Source organism: Emys orbicularis, chromosome 3 (assembly GCF_028017835.1).
Source record: "Emys orbicularis isolate rEmyOrb1 chromosome 3, rEmyOrb1.hap1, whole genome shotgun sequence".
Lineage (NCBI taxonomy): Eukaryota > Metazoa > Chordata > Testudines > Emydidae > Emys > Emys orbicularis.
In genome coordinates, this window is record NC_088685.1 from 153,605,273 (window position 1) to 153,623,592 (window position 18,320).

The 18,320-nt window shown below is 43.3% G+C and overlaps 1 protein-coding gene across 1 annotated transcript in view; it reads left to right on the forward strand.

The window, feature by feature from the left end:
• Positions 1-18,320, forward strand: part of DNAH8 (dynein axonemal heavy chain 8) — a 536,895-nt gene that overhangs the window by 183,667 nt on the left and 334,908 nt on the right. Inside the window, exons 26-27 of the mRNA XM_065401473.1 lie at positions 3,273-3,468; positions 7,266-7,459. Of these exons, the coding sequence (XP_065257545.1) occupies positions 3,273-3,468; positions 7,266-7,459 (390 nt within the window). The remainder of the gene's footprint in view (positions 1-3,272; positions 3,469-7,265; positions 7,460-18,320) is intronic.

Below are 18,320 nucleotides of genomic sequence, written 5' to 3' on the forward strand. Positions count from 1 at the left end.
AATTGGAGGAAAGGAGCTGCTTTGCAGTGATCTGGCAAAACAAAGTGACTTTAAATCCAGCATAACCGGCCAATATATTCAGGCTGTTTTATGCTACTCTAGAGTGGCATAAAGCAGCTGGAGCATACTGGTGAATCTAGCCATGAAAGTTATATATTTAAAACGTGATTTGAGATTGATACTACATATCTTAACATCTCTAGAAATGTCACATGGTAGCATTCTTCTGTAGTGTTAATATATGAAAACTGTAATTAAAACAAAAAATTTACATTTTCTGACAAAAACTGTGTTGAGATGGAGTTAAATACATTACAGGGATGTTGTAATTATCCCCAAACCAAATGTTCTTCTTTGAGATTTTTTTTGCACATGGATCTTGCTTCAAGGTGCATGTGTGCTCCATGAACATGAGATTGGGGTTTTTTTTGACCAGCGGTGTCCATTGGGGTTGCACCTGCACCCTACATATTCTGATACAACCCCTGAGGGCATAAAGGATGGGCCCAATTGTCCCTCACTTCTTTTTTTATCACTCATGGCAGCTGAGACGGAACTTAGGATGTGTCCACTTGCTTCCCCACAATCCTTTATTATAGATTCAGTGTTTTGTATAGTAGTTAGGTATTTATTACTAGTTATGCTTATTTTGTTTTAGCCAAAACCCACACATTTTTGTTAGGTTTTAGTTAGGCCCAGGGCCTTCTCAACACCAAGACCTTTCAGCCTCATGGCAGAAGCTAAGTCCCCAGGCTTTAAATCTTGACCACCTTCTTCAAGTGCTTGACTATATATATTTCACTGTTGGTGTGCATGCACCCAATGCACCTGAGTTCAGATTATTTTGGCCAGCAGTGTCCGTTGATTCCAAGATTCTGACTTGTGTCTGTCTATACAGCTGTCTCACAGGAAGTACATGTGATTCCTAGTAGGAAAGACTTATTACTAGTACAGGTTCTACCCTTTGTAGAATGGCACTGAGTATTCACCAAGGGCCTTGAAGTGGTGGCAACACATTTAAGAAAGTGAGGCACACAAATTTACCCATATCTCAATGACTGGTTGATCAGAGAGAAATCACCCATAAAGTAGCACAGTTCAAACATTCTTCAGTCTGTTCTCACTGGAGTTCAGAATAAACAAGGCCTACATTCACTATAACCCTTATCATAGAATACATAGGGATGCTGCTGGATTCAAAGTCAGCAAAAGTGTATTTCCTATGGTAAAGATTCCAGATCATAGTGGACTTCATTACCCAATTACAGGCTCACCAAAACATCAACAAGGGTGTGCCTCAGGCCTCTGGGACACATGGTCTCCTGAACCTACATGACACAGTTTGCTAGACTTCACCTATGTTCCATACAGGGGTAGTTAAAAATCAGAATATTTTCCCAGAAAGAATCATGTGGACATGCAAGTGACACTTGCAAATGAAGTTATCTTCTTATTAGACTGGTAGAAAGACCCACATCAAGTGGAAAAGGGGTTCACTTCTCCTGGCTTCTGTCTACCAAGAATCTAGTGACAGATATGCCTCCATTCAAGGATGGGAAGCTCACTCAGATTACCTATAAATACAAGACCTCTGGTAGTTTTAGCGTATTATTTCAATAGAACTACGAGTTTTAGGAAGTCATTTTGGTTATTTGTTTCTTACACTATGACCTTTATGATTCTTAGTATATCTGCTCAGACTATTTCCAGGAGTGTTAAACAATGTATCATTTAATGTTATGAGTAAGCAGTAGTCCCTGTGCCAACTGTTGTAAGGTTTCATTATACTAGGGCAGTGACAGTGTCTTTTGCTTGCCTTAAACATGTTCCTATTGAAGAAATCTGTACATCTGCTCCTTGGAAGTCAGTCCATATCTTTAATAAATATTATGCTTTGAATTTGCCTTCAAGAGCAGATTTAAATTTGATGATGCTTCAAACTTTATTTAATTAGGACTCTGTTCCACATCCTGAATTTTCAGCACTGCTTGCCATACTACCCACAAGTATATGCAGAGCCACTCAAAGAAGAAATGAAGGTTACTTACTTGTAACCAGAGCTCTTCTAGATGACTCTACATATTCACACTTCCCTCCCACCTTCCCCTCTTTCTTAGCATTATATTAAGGTTTCTCTGAATTGGCAGTAGAAGGAACTGAGGCAGAAGACAGTGTATAACCCCTATATATAGACTCACCCTCAGAACATTCAGGTACACTGAGGAGAGAGACAGGAGGGGGCACACGTGTGCTCTAATGTGTGCTGCTTGTAGAAGGTTCTACTATTAGCCTGCAGTGGACAGCACATAACCCATAAGTGTGAATGTGCAGAGTAATCTTGGAGAACTCCAGGTATAAGTAAATAACCTTCATTTACTACAAGGTAAATAATCTCTTTATGAATTTAACAAATTTAATAAATGTTAAATTTAAAAGAAATGCAAACATATTGAGATATGGAAATGCACATTTAGGGTACCCAGACTACCTTAACTCTGCATCATAGTGATACCATGGGGGTGGGTGGGGAGGAGGAGGAGGAGAAAAATCTGTGTCTTTAAAAATAAATGTAATCGAATCTGGGACCAAAAACATGAATATGCCTTAATCATAATTATATGATTATTGCATTGTGACACTACAGGACATTTTCAGAAAAGGTCTTGCTCCTGGTAATGATGCTGAGGAAGTTGAGATCAGCTTTGCAAATCCAGAAGTGAAGGTTTTTGAACCTGTATCTGTCTTTGTCAGCTCCTTCAAGGATAATTCAGCTTCTCTCATGGCTACTCCTGAATTAGAAGGGTCTGAAGCTTAATCTGTCAGTCTTTGCAATACATAGGTGTGAAGGTCTGACAAATCTCACACTGGTTGGGGGGATGAGCTTCCTCCAGATAGAATAGGTAGCTGGAGAGGACACCCAACTTCAGAAATATTCCTGGGCAGGCGGTGCAATCCTTTAATTTGGTGGGGGCGGGGGGAGCTCTGCCATGGTCAGCACCAGCAATGGCACTGAGTAGTTGGACACAAGAAAGGTAATATTCTGTGGCTGGCAATGGGGCAATGTCGAACATGTCCATCCCTGGGTAAAACAGGAGCTCGGCACAATTGTGATTCAGAGGGGTGCTTCTGAGTCACAATTGTTTTGAGCTCCTACGGGGTGGCAGAGCTATGCAGCACCCTTAGCAAGGACTATGACGAAAGGCTCAATGTAGCCCTTGGAAAATTAGGTTATGGTGCATTTATTTAAACAACGTTTTTTATATTTTGTGCAGGTAATGGTTCCTAGTTTAGATGATATACAGCAAGCCATCAATCGCATGATCCAATTAACACTGGAAGTAAGTCGTGGAGTCGCACATTGGGGACAGCAACACTTACAAAAATCGAGTATATTACTGAACAGAAATGTACCTATTGTCTCTTCATCACCCAGTATGGTAGCAGGGAAAGCAGCCAAAAAAGAAGAAAGTAAGGTTTTTTGCTTACTTTAACTTTTTTCTTCTAATAAAATGTCTTTGCTTCTGAATATTTCATGATTATTCTCACTTGGTTTGAAAGGGACCTAGTGTGTATTCTTTTGGATTACCTTAGCTATTTTTACTTTAATTTAGACAGTTGTATTTAACAGAAATGGCTATTCCAAACTCATGAAAGTAGTAGGAAACTACGCAATAATCAGATAAACTATTGCATAATATAAATATTGTCACAGTCTAAGTTTCCCCTTTAACCTCAAGCAACATAAACTTGTTAGTGTTACCTTTATGTACTGCTCCTACTTTCTTAGTACCGAAGAATGTAGCCCATCATGTTATTGGATAAAATAAAAAGTTATGCAAACTTCATTCACTGGAGGGTTAACATGGGAAAGAGAGGCAGTGCTTTTATTAGGATTCAGGTCACTGACATTACAACTGAAAGATTTCATTATTATCTGCATTCCTAAAGTGAACATATGCAGAATAATTACCAGCATTATTAAGAGAGAGGAAGGATGCTAGAGTGGTTAGGGCACTAGGTAGGATTTATGAGACCTGGGTTCAGTAACCTGCTCCACCACAAGCTTTCTGTATGTGCTTCAATTTCGCATCTGTAATATATGCATCTGTATAGGTGTGCATCTGTAAATACAGGATAGTAGTACTTCTGTAACTCACAGGAGTGTAGTAAGGATAAATACATTAGAAATTGTGGGATGCTTGGATGCTGAGGTGATGGTGGCCATCTAAGTAACTTAAATAGGCGAGTAGATTGTCCTTTAATTCATGAGGGGCATATGTTGCACAGAATTTTAAGAGTTCAATTAATATGCCATGATATGAGAGAATGTAGGGATGCATAAAGCATTACTTGCAGGGCCGGCCTTAGGGCAGGGCAATGTGGGTGCCCACCTGGGGCGCTGTAGCCAGGAGGGCACTGTGGTGCATAGGCCAGGGGCTTGGGCTTCCCCTCACTGCCTGCGGGGTGCAGCCTGGCATGGAGCGTTGCATACGCTTCCCTGCTCCTGAGCGGAGGCCACCTGCTCACCGCCCCACGTGGTTTCCCAAGCTGGTTCCAAGTTCTGCCTTTGCACTCTGCGACTGCGAGCCAGACCCTTTCCTCCTTTCTCCCCCCAGATTGTCCCAGCCTTGCTGTTCCTCTTTCCATGGGCGGCCTGAATGAAAGCCATTCAGCCCAATGGAATGTGAGTGTGGCGTCTCGGCCAGCAAATGGTAGCTGGAAGTTGCCAGCCTCTTCCAGATTGGGATGGGAAGGGAAGGGACTGGGAATTATAACTGCAGGGCAGAGAGATCAGTAAGTCTTACGGGGTCCTGACCCTGTGCCCCAGGTTCCAGCCTCCTACAGCTGCCAGGGGACCCCCTCTCTATACCCCCATCTCCCAGCCATTCCAGCTCCTGAGGGCCCCTTCCCTGTTCCCCCAACTCCTAGTCCCCCCCAGCTCCCAGGGGACCCCTCCCTGTTCCCCCATCTCCCAGCTGCCCCATCTTCCAAGGGACCCCTCCTTGTGCCTCTAGGTCCCAGCCCACCCAGCTCCCAGGGGCCCCTTTTTGTGCCCCAAGAGCTTGGGGGACCCCTCCCTGTGCTCTCAGCTCCCAGGGACCCCTTCCTGTGCCCCTAGCTGCACCTCCCCTTGGGCTACCAACCCTCTGGGGCTCTGGCAGAGCAGCTGGATGCCGTGCTGAGTGGGAGAGTTTGGGAGATGCAGGAGAGATACGACTCTGCCCCAGAGCCCGTTCACCCCGTGAGAGTGCAGAAGACCACCTACTGCATTGTCTTGGCTGTCTTGCTCAATGACCAAATGAGTGAATCCCTGTAACACTTGCTGGGGGAGTCAAAGTAACTTCTGTGGGGTTTCCTATGATGCCAATCACTGTGGCATCCAGATGTGAGTCACTGCAGGGCAGGATTGGCCCTACGTGTGGGTGATGTGGGCAGGGGCGGTGCTATGGTTAAGAGCCAAGAAGCAGGGTGGGCCTGGAGTGCGAGGTCATAGAAGGGAGTTTGGGGCAATGAGGGGTGGGGGAAGAGGCAGTGGGGGCTTGGGCAATGGGGGTGGGGTAGGGAGCTGGGGAAGGCAGCTGGGGCCAGGGGCGCCAAAATACAAGTTTGCCCAGGGTGCTATTTTCCCTAAGGCCGGCCCTGATTACTTCATGAAAATATTTTTGAGTCAGTTAAAGAAAACATGAGAAAATAGCATAACAATAATTGTCAACAAAAATATTGGGAATCACACTTTTAAAAATGTGTTCAATTGTATGTAAATTAGGGCTGCAGATTAATCGCAGTTAATGCATGTGATTAATGCAAAACACATTAACTAGATTAAAAAGTAGTTGTGATTAATCACATTTTTAATCATACTTTTAATAATAAAATACCAATTTAAATTTATTATAAATATTTTTGGACGTTTTTCTACATTTTCAAATATATTGATTTCAGTTACAACACAGAATACAAAAGTGTACAGTGCTCACTTTATCTTATTGTTTTTTATTACAAATATTTGTACTGTAGTGTAATCTCTTTTATCATGAAATATCTTACACATCTAGAATTATTATTTTTTACATAATTGCACTCAAATACAAAACAATATACAGCTTTAGACCGTAAATGTCCATTCAGTCCTCCCCTTTGTTCAGCCAATTGCTAAGACAAACAAGTTTGTTTACATTTATGAGAGATAATGCTGCCTGCTTCTTAATTATAATGTCACCTGAAAGTGAGAACAGGCATTCGCATGGCACTGTTGTAACTGGCGTTGCAAGGTATTTATATGCCAGATATGCTAAACATTCATATGTTCCTTCATGCTTCGACTTGCAGGCTCTAAAGTTTTACATTATTTTGTTTTTTGAGTGTGGTTACGTAAAAAAACGCCTACATTTCTAAGTTGCACTTTCATGACAAAGAGATTGCACTACAGTGCTTGTATGAAGTGAATTGAAAAATACTATTTTCTTTATCTTTTTTACAGTGCAAATATTTATAATAAAAAATAATATAAGGTGAGCACTGTACACATTGTATTCTGTGTTGTAATTGAAATCAATATATTTGAAAAGGTAGAAAAACATCCAAAATAATTATAATAAATTTAAATTAGTATTCTATTATTGTTTAACAGTGCAATTAAAACTGCAATTAATCTTGACTATTTTTTTAATCGCGCAATTAATTGTAATGATTTTTTTAATCGTTTGACATCCCTAATGGACTTATATGTACTAACCTCTCACATATAGAAATTGAAGTTAAAATGTCACTTGGGCGACAAGTGACATTTACGGCTCCTTAAACTACATATTTTGGCACAGTTTGCTTAGAAAAGGGTCTTTCATCGAATAACAAGGGTGTCGCATATAAGAGATAAAGTACCTCATACTGTTTGAGAGAGCTTGTATGGTTAAATATTTGAAATGTATGGTTTTAACAAACCTAACAAATATCACTTTACATAAAATAACATCAAAACTGTGTAGGTATGCACTTTACAAGAAGAATGAAGACAAAGTCCCTGAAAATTTAAAATGCAGATACGCAACATATAGATAGAGGATAGGGAAATGGGATGCAACAACCCAAGCAGTAATGAAGTACAGGTTACAGATTTTGAAACTTCCACATTTTTTGGTTTAACTCTTTTGTCTTCTGTTTTGTTAAAAATATATTGGGAGACAATTATAGTTTTATATTTTTGGATATGTGAAGGTGGATTTTAATGGTTTGTTAACTTTTTATGTAAATTGTTTATTTTACAGAAGTACTTGATGAGATTCCTGTAAGAAAGCTAAGAAATTTTTATCCAGGTGTCGCAGAACACAAAGATATTTCTAAACTAGTTGTGCTCCTCTCCTCGTCTGTAAATTCTGTAAGAAAAGCAGCTAGTGAAGCACTGCAAGACTTCCAGAAATATAAGGTTCTGTGGACAGAAGACAGAGATGCTAAAGTTCAGGTAAATTTATTGATGAGCATTTCTAGAGGAGTATCCTCTATAACAGGGGTACACAGAGGTCAACTCATCGAGATTTTTGCCTCATTTTACAACAGGTTCTAGAGCCGTGCAGTGGGACAGGGGTCCCGCAGGTCTCGCAGCACCCACTGCCATAATACCAGGAGCAGGATAAAAATTCAACAAACAAGGCGGGAGCTGGTGGAAGTGGGTATTATGGGGTGGGATGGAAGCGGGATTTAAAAAATAGTCCTCCCCTGCCACAAACAACTTGAACGCCCCGGCCAGCAGCCACTGCTTTCTGGCCGCCCAGCTCTGAAGGCAGTACTGCCGTCAGTAGCAGCGCAGAAATAAGGGGGGCAAAACGATACCACTGCTGTCCGGCCACCAAATGACAAGGCTCACAAGTGAAAAACAGGCTCAATATCACACTGAAATGTAAGTAAAATATTTGTATTCCAATGGGTTTATTTTATAATTATATGGCAAAAATGAGAATGTAAGCAATTTTTCAGTAATAATGTATTTTGACACTTTTGTATTTTTATGTCTGATTTTATAAGCAAGTAGTTTTTAAGTGACGTGAAACTTGGGGTACCTAAGACAAATCAGACTCCTGAAAGGGATATAGTAGTCTGGAAAGGTTGAGAACCACTACTCTATAAGTCTCTTCATCGTCTGAAATAAGAAGACAACTAAAGAAGATTGGAGGAAAAGGATGTGGAAATAAATTGATTAACAGCTGAAAGAAATCACTATGACCTTACAGCAGCAGGAGTAAACTATATATATTGTATTTTTCCTAAGCAGGAGTACCCCACAAGTGAGGTGAGTTAGGGTATATCTACACTGCGATTAAACACCCACGACTGGCTTGTGTCAGCTGACTCGGGCTCACAAGGTTTGGGCTGCGGGGTTGTAAAATTGCGGTATAGACGTTCAGGCTCAGGCTGTAGCCTAGGCTCTGGGACCCTCCCCCTTTGCAGGGTCCCAAAGCTTTGGCTCCAGCCCAAGCCCAAAAGTCTACACTGCAATTTTACAGCCCAGTAGCATGAGCCTGAGTCAACTGACGTGATTCAGCCATGGGTGTTTAATCGCAGTGTAGATATACCCTTAATGGCTTTACAGCGCTAGAATTATGAGAATTCTCCAGCCACACATTGGGAATGTGGGTGCCAGAAGTTCAGTTTCTGATATTACGGTGAGCAGCACTAAAAATGGAAATTTACTGCAGCATAATATTCTTTTACCATGACATTTACTTTTACGATTGCATTTTCTATTAATTATACTTAGAATTAAAAATACCTCAAATACTGCAATTAATTAAACTACTCTGAGTATTTATGTCCAGAATTTTGTAGCACCCAGAATACTTAATGTTAGAGAAGGATATATATTTCTTGATAAAATAATATTTTGTAAGAATGTTTCTTGAAAAAAGCACAAAAGTGGGAGCGGCTAGAGAAAGGGATATAAATTAGACTGAACTGCTATTGTTTCTGCTTTGTGTATTGCAAATATGGGCTCCTATTTTGGGAGACAGATGCTTCCAGGTGCATTCAGATAGAACTCTTGGAAGTGCAGTGTCCTCTGGAACCATGAATGTGCCTAGCCCCGGCTGTAATTTAGCTCCTCGTCACCTCTGGCAATTTAAGGTCAGAAGCTCCAGTCTTCACATTCAATCTTTCATTGGCTTTTCATTTTAAAAATCTCCAAAATAACCATTTGTACTGAGCTATTTTTTGTGTTTTCTCTGTTTTTATAATTAGGCTAGATAGATTTAGGTAGTTCCACACTGTTGCATAGTCTCTGCAGTTGTCTTTGGCTCTCTGCCCTGTTATATGCTGGCTTGTTAACCCTGTTCTTCAGTTCTGGTTTGTTCACTGATGTAATTAACATCATTAGATTTTAAGGCCAGAAGGATCATTAGATCATCTAGTCTAACCTTCTGTATAACGCAAGTTATCAAACCTTACCCTTGCTTTGTGCTGAGTAACTTGCATTTGACTAAAGCATATTTTCCAGAAAGGCATCCAGTCTTGATATGAAGATATAAAATATTGAGAATCTACCAGTTGTCTTGGCAGTTTGTTCTAATTGTTAATTCCCCTTACTGTTAAAAAATTGTGCTTTCTTTCTCATTTGAATTTGTTTGGCTTTAGCTTCCAGCCATCGGTTCTTGTTATGCCTTTATTTGCTAGATTCAAGAGCCCTTTAGTATACAGTATTTTCTCCCTGTGAAGGTACTTTCACCATAATACATCATAATCAAGTTACCTCTCAAAATTCTTTTTGATAAGCTAAATGGATTGAGGCCTTTACATTTCTCACTGTGAGGCATTTTTTCCAATCTTTGCTCCCCCATTAGCCTCAACATCTCCTCCTGCGTGTTCTGATCATGCTCACTATATGCTTTCCTGGCCTCTGCCACCGAATGCCTTCATGCATTCAGCTGTGCCCTATCAGTGCGGGAGGACTGCATGAGCTCAGAAAACATGTCATCGCGTAGTGCATTTTTTTCACCTTCTAATCTGCAATAGACGGAGTTGATATGGGGAGCATAGAAACATTTGCACCTGCAGGGGGAATAAAAAGGGAGAGTAAAATTTAAGAAGATACATTTCTGAGAACAAAAGGGAGAGTCTTTCACAGTGAATCAAGCAATTCACAGCAGACAGCACATGTGCTTTAGATACAAGGTCGCATTTTGATTTTTATATTGAGCGCCTGCCGGTATGGTGACACATCACACACGGCTGGGCAACAGAATTCGGTTTCCAGGCAGCCCTGGTAAGCCAAAGGGTATGCAGAGTTGGCTTCTTCCGCCTTCATAACATGTGGGAATGGTTTCAAACTGTAACGCCCTCCTTTCCCATAGCAAGCAATGCTGGTTGGGTTTGCCGTTTAAAAGGAGGGGCTGCGGTTTTGGGGTGGATGGGCACACCCCTCCCGCCACCGCATGGCTTTTCTCCGGGATGATCCCTTTTAGCCAAGTGCAAACAGCCCAGCATGAATGGGGTCCTTTTACTGTTCCCTTACAAAAATTCCCCTATTTCAACCAGGTGACCATGAATGATATCACTCTCCTGAGGCTGACACAGAAAGATAAAGACCGAATGTTGCATGAATGCAACCAAAACCCAGGACCATTCGCTGCCATGCTTTGTGCTGAAATGATTCCAGATTACTTGCTACTGGCTTGGCGTGGTAAAGTGTCCTACCGTGGAGGACAAAATAAGGCAGCCCTCCCCAGAAACCTTCTGCAAAGGCTTTCAGAGTACCTCCAGGAGAGCTTCATGGAGATGTCCCTGGAGGATTCCCGCTCCATCCCCAGACACGTTAACAGACTTTTCCAATAACTGTACTGGCTGTGAATGCGTCCCAATTCTTCAGGGCAAATCAAACAGTAAGCACAATTGCTTTTAACCCCTGTAGTGTAGTTACAAATGTGCACTCACCAGAGGTGCCTTCTCCAGCTTAAGGGTCCAGGAACCTGCCTTGGGAGGGTATTGGCTCTAGGGTGAGGAAAAGGTCCTGGCTGCTGGGGAGAATGGATTCTCCGCTTGCCTGCTGCGCATTCTCCTCCTCCTCCTCCTCTTCCGCATCCACAAAATCCTCCTCCGTGTTGCGTGAGACTCCCCCCTTGCAGGTGTCCATGGATAGTGGTGGGGTACTGGTAGGGTTCCCCCCTAGAATGGCATGCAGCTGATCATAGAAGCGGCATGTATGGGGCTCTGACCTGGAGTGACCGTTTGCCTCCTTTGTCTTGTAGTAGGCTTGCCTGAGCTCCTTAACTTCCATGCGGCACTGCTGTGTGTCCCTGGTGTAGCCTCTCTCCACCATGCCCCATGCGATTTTGGCATATATATTTGCATTTCTTCTGCTGGATCGGAGTTCTGCCTGCACAGATTCTTCTCCCCATACAGAAATCAGATCCAGTGTCTCCCGTTTGCTCCATGTTGGAACTCATTTGTGATTCTGGGACTGCATGGTCACCTGTGCTGCTGAGCTCACCACGCTGACCAAACAGGAAATGAAATTCAAAAGTTCCCGGGGCTTTTCCTGTGTACCTGGCTAGTGCATCAGAGTTGAAAGTGCTGTCCAGAGCGGTCACATTGGAGCACTCAGGGATAGCTCCCGGAGGCCAATACTGTCAAATTATACAACGCTGCGTCTGCACTACCTCAGTTCGACCCAAGAAGGTCAATTTTAGCGCTACTCCCCTCATCAGGGAGGAGTACAACAGTTGATTTTAAGAGCCCTTTAGGTCGACGGAACGGGGTTGGTTGTGTAGCCTCATTGTTTATAAAATTGACCTAACACGACTAAATTTGACCTAACCTCGTAGTGTAAACCAGCCCTTAGAGAAAGTTTTAAGGAAGCTACCTGCCGTTGAAAAGCCTATATGTTTAGAGTTAGGGTCAATTTAGAGCAACAAGACTATTTTGAAGACTAACTCCAAAAAGTCTTCAGGATTAAAGAAATCCAGAGGCAATGGATATGAGTTGAATTCAGCATTAATTACTTCTTCCTTGGTGTTGAAAAGGAGGTATGATCATTGCTCTGAGACTTGTTCAGAAAGCAAGAAAGTCTATGTTTTATAGTAAGTTGACCTAAAGACTGCTTCACTTTAAAGAGACCCAGTGCTGAACCTCCTTTGCTTTGAGGGGGATTGGGAGCAGGAGTGTGCTTTGGTATTGTTCACTTTGGTTCCACCCATCCTAATAGTGTCCTCTTGTTAATGGAGTATCCAGTACCCAATAACTATGGGTCACTTCCCTTGGAAAACATTCTGACTGTGAGGACAAATCTGATTAGGAAGATGTGGGTGCTGATCCTGTCCCAGATAATTGACTGATATTAGTTCGTCAACATCCCTAGATGAGGATGTAGCTACATTCTCAGTTTTTCCATTTGATGACCAAAAACAATTTTACTAGATGATATCTAGGGCAGCAGAATGATTTTAGTGTGTCTCTAGTCAGGAGAAGACCCATCTTTTACTTGATATTCTGGGATTCCTTGATTCACAGAATACAAGGTCATAAAGGACCACTGTGATCTGACCTCCTGAATAATACAGGCCATAGGACTTCTCTGAATTAATTCCTGTTTGAACTAGAGCACATATTTTAGAAGAAATGTGCAAACTTAATTTAAAAATGGTCAGTGATAGAGAATTCACCACAACCCATGGCAAGTTGTTCCAGTGGTTAATTAACCTCAGTGTTAAAACTTTCCTATTTCCCTTATTTCCAGTCTGAATTTCTCTAGCTTCAACTTCTTCTTTGAGTTACTGTCACTGTGTGTGTATTCTACATGTGGGTAAGTGTGCACACTGTGTGCCCAAGCCTGGAACTTCTTCATAGTCGTGTCTTTTGATCTGCACATGGTCAGTAACTCTCCTTGTGCTCCCAACCGAGGGTATACGAGGCAGTGTGGGTCAATGCTTCTCTAGTTCTTTCTTACGGCTGGATGGCCTGAGTTGGAATCATTCCCTCCTTCGTTATTGCAGAATCTGTAAAATTTAATTGTAAATAGTTTATATCTTTCCTTAGGAATTCTAGTTAGTGTAGTTTAGTATAGACTAGAAAACTCCCCTAACCTCCACCCCAGTTGAGGTGAAATCTTCCCTGGTCCCAAGATTATGCCCAGGGTCCTGGAATTCAAGAACTGTGTCTCCTGCCCTCACTCCTTCTCCATCAGTGATGAGCATCACGGGTGCGTGTACTGTCTAAGTGAGGCACATATCTTCCTTCTTGCCCAGAACTAAAGATGCCTGAGAGCTCTGACTGAAAAAGTCTGATGGAAGAGGCTATGAGGCCCTGCTCTGACACAGGTCCGAGAGACCCCCCTGTACATCCACCTCAGCTGACCAGCAGTGCCCCTCCAAGCACAAGCATTGGAGCAGAGTTCTTAGCAAGCCAAGGGCTCATCACACAGGACTCCCCATGTCAGTAAGAGACACTTGCATGAGCATAAGGACAAATCCCTGCATTGGACTGTCCAGGAGAAATGTGTTTCCTCTCTGAACTGGTCCAGGTTGGGCAAGACATTGTGTGTGGAACCCTCGGAAGCAGCTCTGCCGAGACCCTCAGGCTGGAGGGTAAGGTGTGGGAAAAGAGGGATTCAACAGTGACTGACGGTGACCGGGGCAGAAAGACAAATGATCTCCAGTCCTATCTATGAATGCAGGTATCATCTCGTCATTCCAAAGTCTGTCTGGCTCTGTCACATGAACTGGGACCTTTAGGCATTTGTATTGGAACTCCTTGGACTCTGGGCCATACAGAAACCTTTGTAATGCTGGAGGTTATCATCCTTCCTTACGCGCAGTCTCCACTCCTTTTGGGCCCTGCCCTCCTGAGAGATGTCCTTACCCCAGAAGAAGAACTGTTGCCGTTGTCTCAGGAGAGGTCCGATCTCCATCCATTGGGCAGGAACTCCTCAGTACCAGCGGTACCATTGCTACCAATGCAAATGTCCTCAGAATCAGAGGACTGGAGGAGATAGCTGCACCAGTATCTTTGCAAAGGCAGTAGAGCCCTGACAGACAGCCAAGGCATTATTATCCCTCCAGTTATGACCCCCTCCAGGGACACTTGGTATCGATTCCCGCGGGGGCCACCATGACCTATGGATTCTTCCTTCTGGCCTTTTGGGGGCCTGGGGACCCCTATGGCAGGCACTTCTCAGGAGTCGTACCACTTCTCCCCCTCTCGTCAGCTGGTTCCATCAATATATGAGGAGGAAGAACCAGACCTGGTTCCACTGGTACTGCCGGTTCTGATGGGGGCCTCCTAATAGTCTCTGGATGCTGCCATCACTCCTTCATCACCCTCTCCACCAGATAACCACTGCCAATATCAGGAGTTGTTGCAAGGGGTCACTAATGATCTACATATCCTGCTAGAGGAGTCCCAGGACCCTCAACATTGATTCCTGAACATTTTATAACCACAGGGACCAACCAGGAGGCCCTTCCAATCAATAAGGCCATATTAGAACCGTCCAGAGCATCTGGTACGCACCAGAATCTCATGCTCCTATGCCAAAAAGAGCCAAAAGATGCTATTTTGTGCTGGCCAAGGGTGCTGACTTCTTGTTTTCCCATATGACCCTAAGTCATTGGTGATACAGGCAGCTATAGAGAGAGCTTGGCCACACCACCAAAAATCTACCCTGCCAAATAAAGGGTCAAAGAGACTGCATCTCATGGGTAGGAAGGTGTTCTCCTTCACAGGCCTCCAATTTCATATAGCTAATTAACATGCTTTATTAGCAAATTACAATTTTAACATCTACACTACGCTCGCGGAATTTAAAGACAAACTGCCCATGGAAGACTGAGCCCAGTTTCTATTCTCTCTGGACCAGGGGAAATTGGTAGCAAAGGTGGCTCTTCAGGCTGTGGTAGATGCCACAGATACAACATCCAAATCTTTGGCCAAAGGATCATGTGAAATGACTTGTGGTTCCAGTCATCGGACTTCCCAAGTGAGGCCCAAAATACTATACAAGACCTCCCCTTTGATGAGTTCAACTTTTTAAATGAAAAGACTGATGAGTTTCTACACTCTGTAAAGGACTCAAGATCCACCCTGCAATCCCTGAGGATTTACACTGTTGCCCCCAGGAGGAAACACTAGAAACAGACCGTTAGACCAAGACTACCCCCCTTCACATACCCTATACTACCAGCATCCACCTGAACCTCTTTGTACGTGACAAAGGATTTAGAGGTTCCATTTCTTGTCTCCCTCCACTGCTGCACCCTCCAAGTACTCCCAGCAACAGGCCAGAGGCCCTTTTTTGGCATGCATATCAAGACCCATGTACCACCACTGATGCCACCTACTTCTCCTTCTGTCATCTTTTGAGGCCATCTTACTTTATTGCCAACAGTTGGAACAAGATCACCATGGAAACTTGGGTTCTGGAGATTATCCATGAGGGATACTCTATAGAGTTTCTTTCTCTCCCACCTCACAAACCACCTTCCCAACACCACTTCAGGGATCCCTCTCACCAACTGATTCTTCAACAGGAATTGGAATCCCTGTAATGTCGGGCGTGATAGAGAGTGTCCCACTTCAGTACCAAGGGAGAGGGTTCTATTCCCCATATTTCCTAATCCCAAAAAAAGACAGAGGGTGGAGACCCTCTTGGACCTTCAGCAGTTCATCATCTTTATCCGAAAGCTGAAATTCAGGATGATTACTCTAGCCTCTATAATCCCCTCCTTTCAGAAGGGAGTGTGATTCACAGCTCTCGACATGAAGGATGCATATTTCTGTCAATTAGCCACTTTTTAATCCATTCAGTGTGTGCCATATTAATTTTGTGTCATTCTAGTTTTTTAATCAAAATGACACATGATACCAAGTCAAATGCCTTATAGGTATTAAGTTATCTGGTTTATTCTCCTTTCAGCCTTAGTGTTTGTAAGGCTACAGATTTGACAGGATGTTTGAGACCTTCAAATCAGCCATTGCTCCTGCACTTCTTATGATGATTGTCTATCTTAGTTTCTTGCATCAGGACATGGAATTACAGGCTGTTGGGTCCTAGAAACCATGATGTGTGGCTACTCAATCTAGTTCCACTCCCTGCTTCCTCCCAAGATATCTCTTTTCAGGGATCCCTCTAATGAGAAAATGTTGAGATCAAGTGTCTCCCCTACTGAAGATAGAATCCACAGAAAACGTTGCAGGGGAATCAGAGGGGGAGAAATCTATTCAAGGTACTCTTTCTGCAAAAGGACAGTGGTCTTTACCCTAATCATGGACTTTGGAAAGTTTAACAGATACATCAAGAGTTTTAAGTTTCAGATACTCACTTTGTCTTTCATAATCCGTTCACTCTCCTTGTAAGATTGATTTGGGATTTTCAGTTTGAAAGATCTTTAGTTTCATATTGCAGTCAGGTCATTCCACTTTCAGTACCTCAGATTTTATAGAGTCATAGAAATGTAGGGCTGGAAGGGACCTTGAGAGGGACCCTGTATGTGAGGCTAAACCAAGTATACCTAGACAATCCCTGACAGGTATTTGTCTAACCTGTTCTTAAAAACTTTCTATTATGGGGATTCCACAACCTCCCTTGGAAGCCTATTCCAGTGCTTTACTATCCTTATAGTTAGAAAGCTTTTCCTAATATCTAACTAAATCTCCCTTGCTGCAGATTTTACCCATTACTTCTTGTCCTACCTTCAGTGGACATAGAGAACAATTGATCATTGAACTCTTTATAGCAGTCCCCAGCTTAGATGAGTAGTGAATTCAGCCATCTTGAAAAGTCTTACAAGCCTCAGCAGAAGGAACTTGCAACCTATTTCAATCTGTGAGTTTCCTCATACATTAAAAAAATTCTCAACGGTCCCAACCCAGGATCTCTTTAATTGGAGCCATTCTGGGCTAGATTCAGGCCAACACCTTCCTTCTGAAGTAAAGAGTTTTGAACCTCTCAGACCATATATACCAGGGATCGGCAACCTTTGGCCCGTGGCCCGCCAGGGTAAGCCAGGGCTGCGGGAAGCGGCGGCCAGCACATCCCTCGGCCCGCGCCGCTTCCCACAGCCCCCATTGGCCTGGAGCAGCAAACCGCGGTCAGTGGGAGCCGCGATTGGCTGAACCCGTGGACGCAGCAGGTAAACAAACTGGCCCGCCAGGGTGTTTACCCTGGCGGGTTGCGTGCCAAAGGTTGCCGATCCCTGATATATACTGTGTGTTGAAGCAGAACTCATGTCAGACAGTGAAATTCTGCCTCCAGTTGATGGGTCTCATGGCTTCCATGAAACATGTGACATCCTTTGCTCAACTTTGAATGAGGCCACTTCAACACTTGCTAGTTCAGAACTTCAGAGCCATTGTGGAATGTCTTGTCATCTTGACAATTATATCAGAAATCCTCCAGGTCTTCTTCAAGTTGCTTGTACATATATATTCCATTTGTGGTGCACATGAGCTGCGTACATTTGAGAGCAAAATCTTTTGGGTCATATATATGACCTTATGCATTGTATTGAGGTTGTAAAGGGCAGAGTGGGCCCAGCTGATCCTTTTTACCATCCATTGCTATGAGATGGAATCCCAACAGTGTCTTTTGTCTTCATGCACACACTAAATCAGTTGTTGTATATTTAATTTTAAATACTATAATTGTTTCAGTTTACTTATTCGTATCATTAGTGTAGTTTTGCCTGTAGTCACATAGGTTTACTTCTTATTATTTTTGTTTTTTAATTGTTTTCTGTTTGAGGGGAAATATATTTCCCTGATACCAGGATGTAGGGATGACTGAACCAAAGTTTCCTGGGTTCAAGTACTGCCCCTTCTGTGGTGTGACTATAATGTTCACACGAGGATCACAAAAGATTCCTCTTTTGTCTCAGAGAGGAGCATATCCCTAACAAATGCTCCATTTGCAAGTCCTTTTCAAAAAGGTCAAGAGAGGCTTGTCTCAAATTATTTCTCTCTCAGAGGGCTATGTGGCTCTCATCAGACCTGACCAAACAAGACCTCCTTCCAAACATGAAAGCCTGAGTCCAGAAGTGCCCTAATGAGCTCTGGATCAGCTGCTAGCTCCATAAACAGATGTAGCCCTGACTATGGACAGTGATGGATTACCGCACGGGCCGATGGGTCCTTGCCCAAGGGGGGCTAATTTGGGGGGCCCGCAGGAATGGCCAGAACTCTGCCCCTGCTCCTCCTGTCCCCCCGCTCTGCTTCTCCTCTGTCTTCCCCCTGAGGCCACAACTCCAGCCCAGCTGGCAGCCTGTGGAATGGCTAGCAATCCATATTCCCTCCGCCCCCAGGCCGTGCTGGCTGAGCAGCTGAGGTGGCCCGAGTCTGTCCCTGTG